The sequence below is a fragment of the Saccostrea echinata genome, unplaced genomic scaffold, assembly GCF_033153115.1.
Source record: "Saccostrea echinata isolate AGI-Se365-2 ecotype Australia unplaced genomic scaffold, CSIRO_AGI_Sech_v1 ptg000025l, whole genome shotgun sequence".
Classification (NCBI taxonomy): Eukaryota; Metazoa; Mollusca; class Bivalvia; order Ostreida; family Ostreidae; genus Saccostrea; species Saccostrea echinata.
The window spans coordinates 1,711,398-1,732,498 of record NW_026889774.1 but is presented as its reverse complement, the minus strand read 5'-3'; the positions used below and the strand labels follow the sequence as shown (position 1 = coordinate 1,732,498).

The 21,101-nt window shown below is 32.1% G+C and overlaps 1 protein-coding gene across 1 annotated transcript; it reads left to right on the top strand.

Moving 5' to 3' along the window:
* Positions 1-20,241, top strand: LOC133192412 (uncharacterized). The gene is made up of 18 exons (XM_061328423.1): positions 1-298; positions 611-904; positions 1,159-1,458; positions 2,226-2,411; positions 2,918-2,939; positions 3,078-3,154; positions 3,283-3,295; positions 6,124-6,130; positions 6,624-6,726; positions 10,543-10,856; positions 15,928-16,084; positions 16,251-16,547; positions 16,749-17,039; positions 17,174-17,473; positions 17,711-17,851; positions 18,090-18,114; positions 18,275-18,354; positions 18,585-20,241. The coding sequence occupies exons 1-18, from the start codon at positions 58-60 to the stop codon at positions 18,587-18,589; spliced, it is 2,853 nt and encodes a 950-aa protein (XP_061184407.1). The 5' UTR covers positions 1-57; the 3' UTR covers positions 18,590-20,241.
* Positions 20,242-21,101: the final 860 nt, after the last annotated feature.

Here is a 21,101-nt window from a genome sequence, read left to right as displayed (position 1 = left end):
CCAAACAGCCGTCCAGTTTTGACTGCATTGCCATCTTCCAACGTTAAAGAAGGCGAAATGATGACGCTCCAGTGCACAGTGCATGTAAGCCCATCAGACTCGGACCCAATCACGTGGTCTTGGACTTGTGGTGACAAAGATTTAACGTCCAGTTCTACCTCCAGCGGTGATACAAGCACAATGACTTTCAAAGCAGATAGGAAATTCAACAAGAAACTTTGCTATTGTCGAGCAACATCAAATTCTTCAGTGCAAACGTACAATTCAACTTCCACATACAGAAGCATACAAGTTTATTGTAAGTTTGTATTTCTTAGCTTGTTTCATGACAAATAGTATATTCAAATGGTGTTTTCCATAAGTACATGTATGCATGCTTTTTGTGATCGGCTTCGGTTAATCATAATTGACTGACATATCCGGCAAAGGTAACCATTTGCGCGCACATGACGCGACGGACTTTTTTTCCGTTTACTATGCACTGACAGCTCCGTGTAAATTTATCATTAATACGTACTGAGGCGCTTTTACTGTAAGTGTATAGAATATTTGCATATTATAATTAGTAAACGTCTCAATTAAAAAATTTGGTTATATGCTTAACTTACAGATCCACCATTGACAACACCAACTTTAAATGCTTATCAGATAGAAAAGTCAGCTGGAGAGGATATAACTCTTCAATGTTCGATTGATTCGCTTGGAAACCCTCCGATACGTTGGTCGTGGAAATGTGGAACTCGGACAATTTACTCAAGAATAACTAATATTAATCTGACGTCAAAAGTTGTTTTTACAGCTGAGCAAGGTCTAAATGGCAAATCTTGTTACTGCGAGGTAGAGGGTAGTTCACGATCGTACGAATTCAAGGCATCTTCCAGTGCTGCAGATGTCAGTGTTCTATGTGAGTTTCATAATACAATTAAATAGTTACAATTTATCATTTCTCATTATTGAAGTTTGAATGAATGTTAATGCATGACATAAACAAACGTAAATTTACTTTGCAAAAAAATAGATGACCATGTTATCGTGTGTTGTTTTTTGGTTACTTCAAAGAGACAAAATCGACGATTTTTTGTTTCAGATGCTCTTATAAAGCATACAGACTAATTCTTCAACCTTTAAAATAAGTGACTCATATCTTAATTTCTTCAGATTTTCCGTCAGACTATCCTCAAATCAGCACAAGGACAATCAATGTTAATGAGGGTTCTCCAGTTATACTTCGATGTTCACTGTCGTCTGCTGGAAATCCACCGGTCACGTGGTCATGGTACTGCAATGATGTCATGATGCGTGAAGGTGTCAGAAATAGAGACACATCGACGGAGTTGTCATTTATAGCAAAACTGACAGACGACAAAGCTTTTTGTTACTGTAGAGGGAAAAGTAGTCATACCTTGATAAAAAGATCCTACGACCAAAAATCCTCCAGCTGTTATATAAAGATAATCGGTTTGATTTAAATACTTATAATATACATATAGTTATATTTTCACGTATTGAAAGTACACTAAACTTCTAATAAGTAGATATGCCACTGGTAACCATTTCATGTTATAATTAAGGAATAACTGTCTTATTTTTTGGATTCATGATGTGATCAATCGAGTGGCTTGCGTGATAATTTGCATAAACGCCGAAGGCGTTTATGCATAAAATTATCACGCAAGCCAATCGATTGATCATCGTCATGAATCCAAAAAATCTGACAGTTATTCCTTATATTTACATGCTCCTGATTCTGCAAATTCCCGTGCTAATAGCCCCGCTTCTGTCTCTTTTTGTCCCGCCCTGCACGTGATTTTTTTTAACCGCGCCTATCGATGAACCAGTAGATTTATGTAGAAATAAAGTATTTTTACAATTTGTAATTTTAGCTCGGACAAAGACATTGGAAATGTAAATATTACTAAAAGCAGCGCGCTGAGATGGGAAAAAATGTGTTTTAACTTCAAATAAAAATTTAAGCATTACTTATTTATATTATAAAAGCATTGCTTTGACTTCACCTGAAACTGTGAGCATTTCTTGTCAAAGTTTGTCCGTCTTACTGTCTGGTGTCTGTCAATTTTAAACTGGACTCCAGAACTATTGGAAAAATTTCAATGAACCTTTCTACCGAGTATCTTAAAGTAATGTGGTCCAAAATTTGTTAAAATGGATATTTACTTAAGACATGTCCAAGATATTATATGTTTAAGGACGTGATATAATTTTAGACCCCACCCATACTGTAACAGTACTTTCTAAAGAATCTCGAAGTGAGGGAATTTCCCCGGCGGCATTTGGAGCAACCTTGACCATCCTATTGATTGCCCTATTTTTCTGCACTATTATCATCGTTATTCAGCATAGGAGAATTCCAAAAGAGTCGTCACTGATTACCTGGGTTCTTGTCAAATTAGGTGAGATATATGAACTGTTTAATTTAGATTTTTATGATTTTGATAGTACATGTTTAGGGACAAATAACACTAGCTTTTTCTTCCAAAATTTAAATATCTTTGCTTAAATAGGGGCCTCTCTGACTAAAGAAGTAATATTTGTTTAGTTGAACAACTTTATGTTTTCCCAAGCTACATAATTTGGTGAGAATTTGGAAAATATAACTTTACAGCTACAACGATTGAAAAATTTAAGAAATATAATTATGAAATTTTGTTACTGAAAAGTCTCTAGGGACATCTTCCAGAGTCTATTTTACATTTAACATAATTAAAATTTTCAAATTAAAATTGGATTGAAAGAAATATTGAAAAAATAGCAATGTAACTCTTCTGTATGGGAGATAAGGAAATTTGTTTATGGTATGTATCTTTAAAGCAAAGCATTTTAACCTTATTTTTACCATTATATATCGTATTGTGAGTCTTGTTATATACTGAAGCTCATTGAAGCACTTTTATTTCAGGTAGGGTATCAGACAGGAAAAGGTACATCATAAATTCTTATGTTCCAAAAATATTTAAATGAATATATTACTTTAATTCTTTACTGCAAAATATAAAGAAAAAGAAATAATTGTTTTCCTTTGATGGGTCACTATAACCCACAGCTATTGACCATTTAAGGAAATCCAAGAGTTTCCCGGAAGAAATTCCAGAGGAACACAGTTACGAAACCCTGAAAACCGGATATCAAATCAAAAGTAAGTAAATCTTGTAGCAGTGAATACTGGTTTATATATTTATAAGTCAACAATTTTAGGTTTATCTGAATTAAATAAATAAATAAATATTTATTTCTTTAAAACTGTTGTAATTATCTCTTCCTCAGATAAGGACGAAACGTAAGTGTAGTTTTTTTTTTAAATATATCTTTCTTCTAAATAAACAAATATAATTCTAGTGTATTAGGCTTATCTCTTGATATTCTCTATCAGAAATTTTAAAGAAAAAAATTATTATATTTTTATTTTTTTAGCTAGACAATTTAATTTTTCTTATGGAGTTCTTAATATATCAATGTTGAGACATAAATATAATATTTAAAGAAATGTCGATACAGTTAAAATATATATTTCAATTATATTTTAGGGTCCCAACTTACCAAAATATACGGATGAAAAAGAAGCAGAAAACATGAAAGAGCTTAAATCTTCAAAATCACAACATTCAATGTTTTTTGTTCTTATGCATTTTATTCATACTCTATTGATATTCATTTACATGAATGAACCACAAAACATTTTCACTATGTCACTCAACAAATGTTGTTACCCTACAGTACTTATGGTCATTTCTGTCATTTTGTATCACCTTCATACCGATAATGTAAATTTATTAATTTTGGAATTGCAAAATAAAAAAGGATTCCAAACTTTGAAGCTTTACAAATTAAGGTTATGATAATAATTATTATATAAATATTACTTCAGCTTTGATGTCAAATTCAAACTCTCTTTTGCAAGCGATTATTGTGCATATACGTATATCTTAAACCTACATACTGGCTATGAGGACAATAGCAAATTTATTGTTCCCTGAGACCGTAAGTACAGTGTACTTCCAGAGGCACAACCGAGAGGAATAGTTGCTGTCGAGGAGGTACAAACTTGCTATTGTTCAATTAGTTAGAAAATAGGTGTTTTTATGCCGATTAGTCTTTGTATGTGTTATGTAAAATCCGGATAAAACAAGAAAAAATCCGAGAGGAAACGTAAGGAAATCGAAAGCTGCCGGTAAATTCACTATGGGCAATGGCAGAAAAACAATTTTACGGGAAAGGCTGTCTAGAAAAATGGAGGAGGATTATTCGTCATATTTATATCCACAGATGTAAAATGGAACGAAATGTAGTTTTATTCAGCGTAGTATCTGTACTAGTTACATGCCTAGTACAGTTCTGTATGAAATATTAATTTCTTATTGCAGACATTGAGAATAACCTTATAAAGGATTGCATGCGTAATGGATACTTAAAAGTAAATTGTAACCAGAAGTAGATCTTTCCTATGATTAACATGATAGAATTAGCAGCTAACTCAACTTTAAAAACACTCAATAGTGTCAAGACAGATAAGGGAATTTCTTAATTTTTAACACAATAAATGAAAGCATCGTTTTTAGTTTGAATCGTTTTGTTTTCTCCTTTCCTATTACAGTAAGCGCTCGCTCCGTGATCGGAAGGTCGTGAGTTCGCATCTCGGCCGCGACGGACCTAAGTCGATAAAAAAATAGGTAGCAACTGTTCCTTCGCCAAGCGCTCGGCACTTTGAAGTGAAAGTTGCGGGTCCTTCGGATGAGACCTTAAAAACCGAGGCCTTGTGTCACGACAGGCGTTGGCACGCTAAAGATCCCTCACTGCTCAATGGCCCTAAGTGCCGAGTAAAGGTCTAAATTCGAAGCCCTTCACCGGTATATGGTGACGTCTCAATGTGAGTGAAAAATTCTTGAATGGGACGTAAAACAACATACAATCAATCCTATTACAGTATATTCTTTTAAGTGGAATTTATCTGTTTATTTTCAAATTCTGCATGATCAATAAATAATATTCTGTTTTAAAATAATCATTGTACACATAAAATCAAACACTGCTGTTTGATAAGTAATCACATTTTAATTTGTTTTGTTCAGTAACAGTCCAATTTTGAAGGATATTAGTACCGAGACAGTCTTTATATTACACTTAATATCAGAAAGCTCATATCTTATATCTGACTGTTACAGGTAAATTTTTAAACTGCAAAAACAAAGGAATGACATCACAGCAATGTTTTAAAGGTGCTTGGACACAGATTTGAAGTTAATATTTTCTCAAATTTTCTGTATAATTTCATGACTTATATGTTGCTATAGCATTTAATACTAAAAAATAATAAAAATCTTATTTCATCTCGTAGTTATTGAAACTTCAAATTTCTGAACGCGTTTGATTGACACATCCTTGCACTTTCACAAATTTTAAATTTATTCTCAATACTTAAGAAAAGTGGCAATTTTGTTGTGTATTAATGAAAAATATTAAAACTATAATCCAGAATATTCAGAGTAGAAATGTTCGAAAGCAAAACCCACTCACAGTATTGTCAGTCCGTGCTCAGTGGTGTGTGCAGACTTTAACAATTGAACATACCCGGTGAATCGTAAACATTAACAATAACAGAGCTCGTGCCCTGTTTACAAAAACAGTTTACGTTTCATGGGTGTATTTAATTTGTTAAACTCTGAACACAACACTGAGCACGGGCTGAAGATATTAGTGAAGGGGTTTGCTTTCGCACATTTCTACTCTGAATTTTCTGGATTATAGATGTAATGTTTTTCATTAATACACAACAAAATCGCTTCTTTTCTTAAATGTTAAGGATAAAGATAAAATTTTGAAAGTGCAAGGATGTGTTAATCAAACGCGTCCAGGAATTCGTAGTTCCAACAATTTCCAGATAAAATAAGCTTTTAATTATATTTTCGTGTGAAATGCTATTGCAATATATAAGTCGTGATATTATACAGAAAATTTGAGAAAATATTAACTTCAAATCTGTGTCTAAGCACCTTTAATTAAGATTATACGAATAAAGTTTGTTCAGATTTTTTTTGTATCTGATGCTTGCTTATATACACTTAAACTTACAGAACTTTTTAAATAAAATTTTTAATCCATTTTTATCAGCTTTTCGGTCAGGTTTTGGATGTCAGTCAGTTTATTAAGAGTTATTGAAGACTGGAAATATGCCCTGGATTATATATATATATATATATATATATATATATATATATATATATATATATATATATATATATATATATATATATATATATATATAATAAAAATGAAAAAAAAATAAACTTAATAAAAAAAAGTATATACTGCAGTCCTTTTATGGCTCTTTCCAAGGCCTTTTGATTGCCTTCCCCATGAACTACTTCTTTTGAAGCTAAAACCTATGGCCTATTTGACAGCACAAGATATGCTAAACAGCTACCTTTCACACAGAAAACAACGTGTTAAAGTAGGGAATCATGTTAGTGACATGCTAAACATCATTAAAAGTATCCCACAAGGATCTATTCTTGGTTTATTAATGACTTGTTCTTCTTTGCAGAAAAATGTAATTTAACAATTATGCAGACGATAACACATTATCAAAGTTTGATAAATCTTTAAAACAGGTGGTAGCAGCTCTAGAATATGACAGTAGATCTCTCATTAGATGGTTTTCTTCAAATAAAATGCAGGAGGCTAACCCTGAAAAATTTCCGGCAATTTCTATTGGTAAGAAAACACAAAGTAAAAACATTGTGATTGATTTAGATGGAACCAAAATTCCCTGTATTGATGAAGTTAGGCTTCTAGGCATCACCAGGTTGTCGTTCGATACACATATTACAAATATGTGTAAAGAGGCAGCAAGGCAATTAAATATTCTTTAAACGAATAGGAAAGCATTTAACAAGTTAGGAGAATTTACAATATATCAATCTTTCATAATGTCAGACTTCAGTTATTGTCCTTTAACAAGGCACTTCTTTTCAGAGCAGAACACTCGTAAAATTGAAAAAAAAATCGGGAAAGGGCTTTGAGATTTATCTATGAAGATTATAAAAGCTCATATGAAAGTCTGTTACATGAATCTAAACTGCCATCCCTGAAAAATAGAAGAATGCGTGCCATTGCTCTAGAAACTTTTAAAATTATCCAAAGCTTAAGTCCTGTATTTTTGCAAGACCTAGTTGTTTTTAAAAACAATTCATACGATTTTAGATATACAAATACTGCAGAGGTACCAAGAACAACAAGGTAATGAAATCGTTTAGGTATGAGGCAGCAAGCTCTGGAACTCTCTGCCAAATGAAGTCAGGAAATTCTCCTCTTACAAGCAATTTTCAAACTACATTTCATCTTGGTGTGAAGAACTAAATTGTAAGTGTTGTTCCTGCAGACTCCAGACTTTTATGCCTCATACCTAATGTCTCCCCCTTTGTTGCTTACTGTTTGCTGGTTTTAAGTTATGATTTTACTATATTAGTGCTGTCTTAACCCCTCTTCTTTTTATATGTGTGCATGATTTTTGTTGTGTATATATATGTGTGAGTGTGGGTGTGGGTGTGTGTGTGTGTGTTTTCTTATGTTGTGTCTTTTATGTCTTCTTTTATGTGTGTTTACCAGTGTCTTTTGTTCCATTCTTGTGTGTTTATGTGCTTCTGTCGACGTGAAATTTAAGTATGTTTTCTCTTATGTGTATATGTATATTTTATTTGTGCTAAACTGTGTTTCTATGTTACTAGTCGGCAAAAGAGCTTTAAAGCTCATGTTTTTTGTTAAATAAATAAAATTTACTTACTTACTTAAACTTAGCTTTGAAACTTTTTTATCATTTTATAATTTTTTTTTCCTGTTACTCTTTTGTAGCTATTGTTTTCAGAAACTACCCATTGCGAAGGATATACGAACAATTTAAACAAGTTAAATTGATGCGAAGCATCAAATCGGCCGCAAAAATATATTAAACATTTTAAAGTATTTCCACAAGAAAGAACCTAAAGAAAAAAAATCAAAGTAGAGAATTCGAAAGTTTATGATATATATTGCCTAACTTTTTCTGTGCAATTTTTATACATTAATCTTCAGTGATCAATTGTTAAATACTAGTATTAATCAAAATAAATAAATTCATGGGAAATGAAAATCGGACTGAGATAAAGGATAGAAATGTATTTTCACCAAATTATTTGATTCAAAGACTAATGCAACAAATATAGAAATGAATATTTATTTTGAATGCTGACAAACTTCGCGTGCTGATACCCTGGATCTATGTCACGTGATACTGTCAATGAAATGTAAAGTGCAGGGGAAAAAATCATTGTGTCATTTGCAATTGTAGTGATTCAAAACAAAATGAGTTTCTTCTTAAAACTTCTTACAATTAATTAATTACTTTAGGCACTGTAATTCATATCCGGAAACCTTATACGTTTTGCTTTTTTATCTTACGCACGCTCATGTTTGGGAGCAGATAATGTAACAACTTTTTATAAAATCATAAATTAATAAATATCTGATGGGGAATGAAAAACAAATTGAAACATAGTTACAACCATTTAGACTTTTTTAAAACTTTTATTTATAACTTTTATGTATGTTGTCAGTAAGGAATTATTCCATCAAACCAATGAAAAAATTTCCCCATGTGCACATTCTAACACAACCACAAATAGATCGGCCGCTCCTGCGGCCGATAATAAATATGCAGAACAAATGTGTGTTTGGTCGGACGTTTGAAAATGAAATTATATATACAAAGATAAACGACCTATTTAGATAGTTTCTTTGATTAACCATACAAGCACATGCAGTCACATGATCTTGATTCTGATTGGCTGATATTAAACTCTATATGAATTTATTGCTTTTTAACCAAAATTCCTGTCAGAAAATTTTAAAGGAATCCTTTATAAAAAGTGGAAAAGCATTCAAAAAGTCAGACCACAGCTTTCTAACTTTTCAACGAGACAAGACAAGATTTGAAATGGAGATAGCCTATATATTATTTGTCCCTATAATATGGCACGCAAGACCTTGCATATGCATTCGTTAAATTTCGATCGGCTGTAATATGGTTTATGGTTTTTGCCACGTTTGACATTTTATATTTTCACCCATACAATGAATTCCAATTTTAGAACATGATAATTCCTCGCTTTTCTATGAAATGATGTCTTATCTAAAATGTATTCCAAAAAGTATGAAATGATTCACAAAGCATGACTTAATTTCTGTGCACATTTGATGAGGGCTGATATGGATATACATTGTATCTGCATTTTCCTAGAAAATACGTGAGATTCAGTGGAGATGCTTTATATGATTTAAAATCCTAAGAAGAAGTAGGCACCATTTCATGTGTAGGGAAGCCGCCCATATGGAGAAATGACTCCGCCTTTTTCATCATTATTCATGAATTAAATGACGTAACTTGACCAGGAATGCAACGAGCACATAAGAGTATAAGGCCTTGAATATAAGAACGGACAGAAAGTACATGTATAACGAAGAAACCTGTTTATCCGTTTATTTTGTTGACAAGTCCAAACTAGTCCAGTAAAGTTGATTTGCTCATCTGCTGGAAACCCGCTTATGTCATGGCTTTGACACTGTTGATACTGTGACAGAATTCATTCATTTGTTCAAATCATGGTCCTGATGCTAGGGTGGGGTAACAATAACATTTTATGGGGGAATATTTGCAGGAGTAACAACGCCGTAATTTGCAATCTTGACCTTAAGTCCCTGAGTCCTTATACTATGAATTTTGTGGAAATTATGAAATATAATTTGGTGGCTTCAGTTTGAGATTTCATTTATCGACATTTTTGCAATTTAGGTGAGCGTTGTGATTAAGGGGTCTCTTAAGTTTTTTGATCAAGGTGTGCTACGTAACTTTTTAATGTCTTGCAAATTTTATGATTACTTTTTAATGGACTAAAAAATCCTCTCGATGTCAAAACTTGCAAACACAATAATTTTGCTGACATTTAGAATTGCCCATCTGTATCACCAAAACATCAATATCAAAAAGACGCTGACATATGAATGCATTCTCTGAAGTTTGCATAGATTCTCATATTGGTCCAAACTTTCTATAAAGTGGAGGAACATTAAATTTCATCGGTCCATCCGTCTGTTCGTCTGTCCGTCTTTTTGTCTGTCACAAAAGATTTAACCTTGGTCATAACTCTTGAATGAGAGATAGTATAGGTGTTACATTAAAAGTTTAAAATTTATCAATTTAAACTTATCTATAACAATCTAAATAATGTTCATAGTTGTTCACTTCATTGAAAAATTGTTTTAATTCATAGCTGATAATGATTATGTCTTAGAAAACTTGCTTTGAACTCATTGGCAATAATTTGGCATTAACAGAGGAAGCAGTTTTGCATAAAATAGATATATTTGATTGGATATTCTTCGCTATCCATGGAATTGACTAGGAATTTATAAGTTTCATTAAGAATAGGACATTGTATTTGGTATATGGTAGTTATTACTGACATAAGTTTAATTCTTTTTTTTCAATGTTTATAGTGCTATATGTGTCTGATCAACACAACCCCTCAGACTATCGCCATCTTACTGTTCTTCTTAATGTCTTTGTAGGTTTTGGTCAATGGCGTTGGGTTCCATTCTATATCTGTGCTCTGGTCTGCCTCCTGCCAAAAACTACAACCGCAATTTCATCCTCCAAACACATTATCATGGACATTGACAATGCAATCCACAGACTCAATTATGGGACCATCTTCAAATCAATGGGAAACATCCATATCTCTAAAGAATTCTGGCTCCAAACTTACAAAATACCAATTCCAGCACAGATACCATCTCCAAAAGGTTTTTCAGTAAATAAGCAAGCTTGTTCTAATCAAAATTGTAACTTTTTCAGGTCTTTGTTGACTCAAATCAATCAAATTCAAATTGAAACCTATGCTCATGTCAACAGAACTTTACATTTCTTTAAATCTGTCATTCCATTCCACAAAAAACAACCTAAAAGGCAACATCGTGCACTGCTACCCTTTGTTGGATCTCTTTCTAAAAGTTTATTCGGAACTGCAACAATGGATGATGTCAACATCTTAGCATCACATATAAATTCCCTTACTCAAACTTCCAGGAATATTATAAATGCTTTAAAACAACACAACAAACATATGTCATCTTTTATGGTCACTTCAAACAAAAGAATGGACAATCTTCAGTCTGGCATTACCTATAATTTTAAAGCTATATCCAGATTATCCAGAACATTTTTCCTTGACCTTCAACATCTCCAAATTGTTATTGAAAACACCACAGAAATTCTGATCAATCAAATTGACCTTTCAAGCCAACTCCGTGCAAATTTTGATCAGCTTCATTCATCAATTTTGGCTTTAATTCAAGGAAAGTTGACCCCATTTCTCATTTCAAGACAAACTTTCCATCATTCCATTTCTGAAATTCAAAAGATTCTTTCTCGAAAAGAACCCACCTTCTATTTGACTCAGAAACAATCGAATTGGTACTACCAAAATGCAAAATTTCTTTATGCCAGACACAAAAATACATTATACATCACAGTCAAATTTCCACTCACATCACAGAGACAACCAATGAATCTTTATAAAGTCATCTCTTACCCTGTGCCAATTAATTCTACATCATCTCATGCAACCAATCTCCTAAATTTACCTACATATTTTGCTGTTACCTCACATCAACAATATTACACCACATTTACTGTTGCAGAAATTGAATCATGCCAACATGACTCCTACATAGATTGTACACTTAACAAAGCACTCACTCCAGTAACATCACCATCTTGCATTATTGGTCTTTTTGCAAACAATAAAAAGTGGATCCAAACCTTTTGCAGTTTTAGATTTTTGCAAGATGTATTGAAATCTGAAATTATTGAACTCTCAAGTACTTCTGTTTTGGCTTATAATAGTTGGAATATCGACATGAATTGTCCGAACAAGCAAGAAATCTTACCAGGGTGTAAATTTTGTATTTTGCATGTCCCATGCAGGTGTACTTTAACTACCAAAGATCTGTTTTATTCCCCAAAACTTGGAAATTGTCATAAATCTTTAGATAATATTACCATAGCACATCCTGTAAACTTGGCACTTCTTCAGGAATTTTTCACTGCTTCAAAATTAAAATCCATTTTAGGTGACACTACGTTCTTAGAGCCTATTCAAGTCAATCTACCAGAATTCAAAATGTATACTCATTCTTACAATCAATTTTTGGCTGCAGATCAAAAAGCTCATCTAAATTTAACAAAAATGGTTCAAGTTGCTAAGAAAGATCAAGTAGTTTTCAACTCTCTAGCAGAACCCTTACTTGAAGGCAACATCAAAATTAACTCTTCTTGGCCTAACGTTAATGACATTTTAGACCTTGTTGCTATTGGACTTGCACTATTAGCTATTTTTGGTGTTATTTTTACATTTTTTAAAGTTCGAAAATTACTAGCCATTATTGCTGTTTTACAACAAACACATAAGGTCAAATCAGAGTCTGAACTTCCCTCATTCATTTACAACCCTGTCCAATCAACTACCTCCTCATATTCTGATTTTGAATTATTGTTACAAGATTTTTCATGGAATCATGCATCTGTTTTATTATCACCTATTGTGATATTCATTTTATTTTTTCTTTCTGCATATTTCTGGTTTTCGAAAAGAAAATTAAAATGTACTCAGGTTATTTTTGAAATTACAACAGGTGGTGAATGTGTCCTTATCCCTGTTTTAACATTGCCATTATGCCCATCTTTTTGGAAAATTGTTCCACCTTCTCAAATTCATGATATCTCTGTGAATTTTTCTTTATTTTCATCAAAGATGCATATTGACTGAACTGATTTTTGTGTTACAAATTTGAAAGGTACTAGAACAATCAATGTTAAGCCAGAAATAAAACTAAATTTTTATACTGCTTATAAAGCAAAAAGAATTACAGAACAACCTTTTGATGTCCACATTTTAATTTCTCATCATGGGTTATATCAACCATTACCACATTTTGGTTCCTTTATTGTTGATGATGTAAATTTTAAAGAACATTTCCCATAAATGTCAATGTTGACTTTGAATTTGTTAGATTGAGCTTCATTGTCATTGTCACATTTATTTGCCTACATGTGAATTGAATAAATAGCATCAGTGTTATTTCTAGGTATCTGACTGCCATTGTTGAACATATTTCATTATTAAAAAAAATAACAAAACAGCTATTTCTTATATATGCGCGCCTGTAAATATGTTATCCTACTTGTATATAGACTTTTTTTCCCATTATCAATTTGGTCACGTAATTGTTTAATTTGTATTTTGCTTTATATGTATGTATCTATAATAAGAAATAGATATATGTATTAAAAAAAAAATCACTTTCTGAGTATTTTCCACAATGTGTTCATTTAGTGATGTTCTCCGACTACTGTATTTGCATATATTTGTATATTTCTTTATATTTTTGTGTTCTGTGTGCATATTGTTTCATATGATATCCTGCTTTAATTGTAAGTTTGTATATATTATTATATGTTGTCAGTAAAATTCACTTTCTTTTGCTTTGGTGGAACAAAACTTCTTTTGGCAAGGGGGGAGATTGTTATAGATAAGTTTAAATTGATAAATTTTAAACTTTTAATGTAACAGGTTTATATCATATGAATTTTAATTCATGGATTTCTTTTGTTATTTTCAAAATGGAACTTTATTTTTGAATATTGATTTTAAGTCAAATTTCCAGATTACAGGCTAGTAATTTTTATTTCTTTTGTCCATATTTACTCCTATTTTTATTGTAATTTGGCAAATAACACTTAGGTTCAAAGTCAATTTTCACCTATTTTGTAATCAATTAACTTCTTATTGGAGATCAAACATTCATGACATCTCTTAGATAAATAAGTAAATTCTTTCCTTTTTCGGCTTCTTTGGAAATAAATTCTTTTCGGAATTAGTTTGACACTTTGAAATTTCGCTCCGATAAATTTATTTACATGCTTTCGGCTAAACATAATTTTTCCTTTGTTATGAAACTCTTCTACGGAAATACAGGTAATTGACTCCTCACACCTTTCACTTTTTGTTAATCCGAGTAATCAGTGTCAACTACATCAAAGAAGAATTGCCGAAATTGGCCTAACTCTTTTATAACAAGCTACCTGATTGGTTAATGAAACAAGTCCGGTACTGTGCCTCGGTGAAAAGTGAATCTAAGAAATTCACTTTCTACCGAGAGCTCTATCAATAAAGATCTATTTGTGTTAAATCGGACTTTGTTTCCATTTTTCCAATTAGGTAAGCTTAAATTACTTTTTGACAATATTTATCAAATTAAAAAGTTTTTTTTTTCTTCTCTCATAATCAGTAAAGTTTTGATTCTGATTTTTCTTTATACTTTTGATAGCTCTTTTTATTTTTTGTTTTAAATAATTAGAGTGTGAAGTTCATAAATTTCACTTAACATTGTAGCTGTAGAATAATGTTACCTTTATTACGTAATGGTTACCTTTATTACGTAATGTTATGTTGAATTATTTTTATATTAACTTTGAAATATCTTGATATCTTTATTTTTGGTTTTGTTCTAAATTCTTTTAAACGAATTAACTGAATGATATTTTGTACGAATTGAATTGTACCGCCTTAATTTAAACGGAGCTCTCTAGTCTGAGAAGTTAGTTAAGCTCGATCAAATATAAACAAGGTTTCTCACAACGGTAAAATTAGTGTGTTTTATTTTAATATTTCAGTTTATCAAATCTAATGGAATTTATTATAGTAAGCGTTATGCATTATATACCTACTTATACATGCTAATTACATCGTTCTCAGACTAGATTCCGTGATTGATTTGTCAATGTTTTGTTTTAATTGTATGTTCTCATGTTTATAAAGGACTTTCTACCGAGAGCTCTATCAATAAAGATCTATTTGTGTTAAATCGGACTTTGTTTCCATTTTTCCAATTAGATAATCCTGTAGAAGCCGATTGGCAGTTGCAGCACTCCCAGAGTTAATTCCTCGAATTCACCATTCAGTATCACGAAGGAATTTATTCCAGTGTGACAAATTTTAATGTGTGAAATAGGTATATGAGGTACATTTAGTATGTATACTAGTATATTCGTTATAAACGGTGATGAACTAACTGTAACAATGAATCATGGTCTTATAACAATGTAGAATTAGAAATTGTTAATGAATTTAAATATCTAGATCCTTTGATCAATTTTAAAGATAAATTAAACTGAATTTTTTTTTGTAACGTCAATGATATTGAAGACGAGTTCCATTTCAGATTGAAATGCCCTTTAACAACTTATGAAGGAAATTTTTGAAGACGTTACACCAATTGAGTGTCTTAAATTAGTTCAAATACTTAAAACTCATAATGTTAACGATCTTTAAGGCTCCGGGAAATTTGTGAGTGCTGCAACATTGTTAAGAAAAAATGACGCAAGTAAGACTCTCTTCATTCGTAAATTTTTTTTCGTTAACTGTCTTTGTATCTGTACTTTCTTTAATAATATATTGTATTTGCTATTTTAATGAGCCGTTTGACTTATAGAAATAAAGGAAACTGAGAGTTGTTAAATACTTATTGTTTACTTGATCTAAATGATTCAAAGGTATATAAAACTGTTTTCACACATATTTAATTGCCCGTTCCCAAACTCCAGCATCTTAACGAATTAAAATATATCGGTCAGTGTCTACATCTCATCTATTTACCTATATTTATACAGTACTTGGTCCTGTAATAGAAGTAACAGATATGCTAGTCATATAAATTGTAATACATGTTTAATATTCATAATAAGTACTTGTTGTTAAGTACATTTTGATAGTATGCAGTCGCTGGAGATTAAAGCCACATCATATCAGTAAAACTAATTAGAAGTTAAAGGTGCTTGCCACGAAAGTAAGACTCAGTTTTAATAAAAACAGAAACGACGCCCCTCATATACTGCAGTTGAATTTTCGATTTCTAAATATGATGTTGCAGTATTTCCTATTTGTGTTGTTATCTGGAATTATAAGTGGAACGTCAATTGGTAAGTTTCAGTCAGATATTAGAATACTTGCTTTCCCAATCAATTTCCTGTGTAAGATACAGAATTATGCATGCAAAGCTTATTTTTCATGATTTCAACAAGCATTGATAAAACATTCATTAAGTTAGTAACAAAGAATACCCTTAACTGCAAACCTCTTTTAAAGTGAACACAATAGCAGCACCATGGCTGCAAATGAGTGCTAACAACGTAACAGAGGGGCAACCAATAACTCTGAAATGTACTGTCCACTCGTCCCCAAATTCCACTTCAGTCACATGGTCTTGGATATGTGGAAATGACAACTTGACCAGAAATGCAACCAGCACATTACAGGAATCTGTCTTAAAGATTAGTTCAGACAGAAAGTATAACGGAGAGGCTTGTTATTGTAAAGTCTGGCCGAGATCTGCAAACGAAACATACAGCAAAATGTCTAATCACAAAACGATTAATGTGAAATGTAAGTCATGTGATTGTATAAAATATATAATAAGTTTTACATGGTTACCTGTTAAAAATATAATTGATATATGCGTAACAGACAGAAGTCGATACAAAAAGTCATTAATTGATATGTCTTTTGCTTTTCGTTCTGTGGAGCTATGTAGAAAATCTTTAATTAAAAAATCATAGAATCTCTCAGAACAAGTATTTCTTGCAGATGCTCCAAGAGAGGTGCCGTTCTTGAATGCCTCCAAAACAGTTGTGTCGGCGGGTGAGGAAATCACCCTTATGTGTACCCTCGATTCTTTGGGAAATCCTCCTATTCGATGGTCATGGAAGTGCGATAGAATCTATTTATATAACAGAAGAATTTATAACCTTAATGCTACGTCAAAACTTGTTCTTGAGGCTGACGAAAATCTAAACGGGAAAGTTTGTTACTGTATGGCCAAAAGTTATCCTCTTAACTACGAAGCTTCATCCAATACGGTCTCTCTTACCGTATATTGTAAGCAACTTGACATAGAATAAAGTTTTTTAAGGGGGAGCTAAAACTTGATAGGATTTTTGTTAAACTGAATAATCGACAACTTAATGGAAATTCCATATGATGTAGTTTTATCTATGACTTAATATTTTTAGCTTTTCCTGATGGCAATCCAGAAATAGATAAATCCATTTATTTTGTTGATGAGAATACTCCAGTCAAGTTGAGTTGTTCACTGCGGTCTGCTGGAAACCCTCCTGTGTCATGGCTTTGGTATTGTGACAACAAACTGCAGGACAGAGGCATCAAACACTCTGGTTCCAGATCGGCTCTGACAATATTTGCACAACGGAAAGACCACAATATTGCATGTTATTGTCGGGCAAAGAGTCAATCTCAGTGGGGAAATTACGACAGAAATTCGTCTAAAGCAATTATTGCAATCAAAAGTATAAGTAAGGCTTTACATGTGGGGTTTTTTTCAGTCAGTATTGATACTGTATCTAATACAAACTTAATATAACATCGAATGTTTGAATCTGGTTACTGTATAGTATGGTAGGTATATGAAAAAATATGCTTTTGTTTTGTCAGAACATGCATAGCTAAAACATATAATATGAGGAAACTTCCTTGATATTTCTTTGTAAATATTAGTCAATCGATTTTAAACAAAAACTGTTTATTCCTAGGCAATTCTATGTCAACGTCTAGTAAGGCTAGTGCTGGAATCAGTGCTGGAGTATTTGGTGCCGTGACCGGAATTTTTCTACTGGTGCTTATTCTTGCTGGAGTCATTATTTTTATTCATCATAGAAGAATTGATGACATAGGTTTGTAGGCTTGAATAGGTTAAGCAACATTTTTCTTGACTTGAACATGATTTAATGAGAACTTGTCTATCTTGATGAAAAAACGTATCACGAATGTATTTTTCACTGCTTTTGTGATCCTTTGTTTTCTTGAATCACGATAATTGACTATTCACTACATGAAAAACTAATTTTCTAGAAAGAACAATTTTACTTCTTGCTGATTATGATAAATGAATTTGTAGTTATAATCTTATAGGTAAACAGTATTCCACAGGGACAAGGTAAGGTTTTTTTCTAACTACAGTATAAAGGCCAAACAAATTATATGCATATTACTTCTGATGTACAAAGAATACAAGTACAATTAAAAACAAGGCTACTAAAATTTTTGAAAGAAAAATTATACAAAGAAACAAAGACTTTCTTTGCTGTCTTTTGTAGGGAAAACGTAAAGGACACTGGAGGTGGACAGGACAATCTGAATTATAGAACCCTCCGGGAAGAAGGCGCCCACTCCAAAGGTGAGTACTTTTTAAAGAAATCTGTAAGAAGTTGGAAAAAGGGTTTGCATGATAAAGTATTAAAAATCTTTTCTGGCTTTCTTTCCGGATTTTGCAGAATTTTTCACCCAACGGTTACAGAATTTCTATTTCGATAATGCATGTTTGAAATTGATTAGAATTATCAAAATGATATTCAATAACGTTCATGTGAATGACTTTCCTTCATAAGTGCCTTTCTTATTTTACAGATTAACGTACAACATGGAATTTCTATCGGACATAGGAATCGGGCATTATTTTTGTTGAATTCCCCCCCCCCCCCTCAAAAAAAAATTCTTCGTGTATTATTTAAAACGAAGAACTTTTAAGACAAGTTAAAGTCTTTATTTAAAATGTTCATATACTAATATAAATCTTTGCTTCAGTGCACTGAGGTTTACATGTAGCTAATGTCATACCAATATAAAAGGATTACTCTGAAACCAAAGCTTCAAATGAATAAGCACCATATCTATATTATATGACCTTGACTTTTGAAATTTTATCCTGAGTCGAATAATTGATAACCTTTAAAGTAATCATCAACAACATGCTTAAGTTTTAATTCATTAATTAGCAATGCCCAAGCAAAGAGGAGATAATTTTCCGAATTTCCTCAACTTTGTTTTATTCCGCTTATGAAAAGAGATTTAATAAAGTTATTACGGTATTTTTTGACATGTATTCAAACGTTGAAGTGATATTGTGATGCCGCTTGAATGCCCTAACATTACCAACCTTCAGAGGATGAAGTATGGCGGGAAGATATGTTTTACAACAAAGTTGAAATATGAAATTACTTCTCAATTTTATACGGGCGAGTAATGCATCAAAACTGATATATTTATCTTTTCTGCGTTTTCTACTATATAGATGTACATGTATTTGTTGTACATGTAGACACAATCTACCGGTCTTCTGGTGTAATATTCAAATTCCTGAGACCTATGTCGACTCGTCAATATTCAAAATGGCCGCCACCATTGTGTTAACATATTGTTTCCTCTACAATTTATTATGCTTTAACAAGAAGAAAGTGCTTCAAAATGTAAACGTGTTTTACATACGTATATTGATTTGAAATATTTTGCATGTTTGACCAGATGAAATTTAAGCATAAAACAGTATGGAAACGAGAAAGGGATGATGTCAAAATTAAATGTCAACACTCAACATCAACGGCATTACTCAAACTAGTTTCTTGTGTTATTTCAGCAATGACCTTTTTTATGGATTGTTTATGGAAAATTTTCGAAAGTCGGGTATCTGTCACCTTGATGAAAATCATGCTGGGACGAATGTGTCGTGTAACAGTTATAACCTACCAAAATCTTTCAGAAATCCGAATCTAGACTTATTTACAAGTGAATCTGATAGTGGCGCAGATAGTGATAAAACAGTTTCGCCACTTGACAATCCTTTGGATGAGATGTAAATAGTACAATTCTCAACAGTCAACATCAAATGAAATAATAGTTAATAGTTAAAAGTTGTGCCAGTTCTAAATTTTCTTGTCACAAACAAAAACATTATTTTCAAAAGTGCTTATATACTGCAGAGTGTTTTATTTCAAAGAAGAAAGGTAAAAGGGTAAAAAATTCACTATAAAATATATCATTATAAAATATTTTGAAACATGAAAGTATCAAGAAACTCGTGTCACAAATTGAAGGTATAAACATAAAATTGTATCTTTATCAGACAAAATATAACCTTAGCCTATATACATGTATTTCATAAAATCATATCGCAGAAGTAATATACGAGTATGAAAAATACTGTATTAAAACACTGTATTAATAAAAGCAGTTACTAGATTGGTGCAAATGGAATGCAAAATTTGTAATGTCTCATTGTCACAAAAATTATGTTACAAAATTCTATTGCTGTGAAACCTTATAACCTTTGTTGCTTTCCTTTTTTTCAAATTATATAATTATACGTTGGAAATATATTGTTTTGTAAGAAAAATATAATATTTTCTGTCTTCTGCTTATGAAAGAAATTTTAAAAAATCCCATTATAGTCTAAAGAATTTAAAATTGCCATTTTCTACGTACGTCATCATAACTTCTACCTTTAATACAGCCGCTTTATGATTTCAAATGCAAATCATTCATTCAGAAGTTTCATTGATGCCTTTAATCTGTTTTGTGAATTACGTTCTTTATTGACGTACATTTATTTCGTATTGTATTGTTTCGAGGACCGAATTGCTCTGTAAGCGTTTGATATTCAATAACATCTTTCATCCGACACCCCCCCCCCCCAATGATTGTTGATTGTATGTTGTTTAACGTCCCTCTCGAGAATTCTTCACTCATATGGAGACGCCACCACTTGCCGGTGGAGGGCTACAAATTTTTTACCTATACTCGGCACTTAGGGCCATTGAGCAGTGAGGGATCTTTTTCGTGCCAGCACCTACTGTGACACGGAAACCTCGGTTTATACGGTCTCATCCGAAGGACCGGTCTCCACGTCCCACAGTGGGATTTTTCCCATGAAGAGTTGATGTTTCGGAAAACTACCAAAAATGTTTTCATAATTATTAGGTGTGAAAAATAATGGACATTTTTTCATGGTCATTGCCAAAGCGTTACTGAATCTGGTTTAGGACAAATTTTTCCATGGTGCGAAACTAAGGGTTGAAACCTTGCCAGCTAAATTTTGTGAAAACAGATTTACATTTGAATTTGTTACCTGCGTTTTAACAACAACAGTCA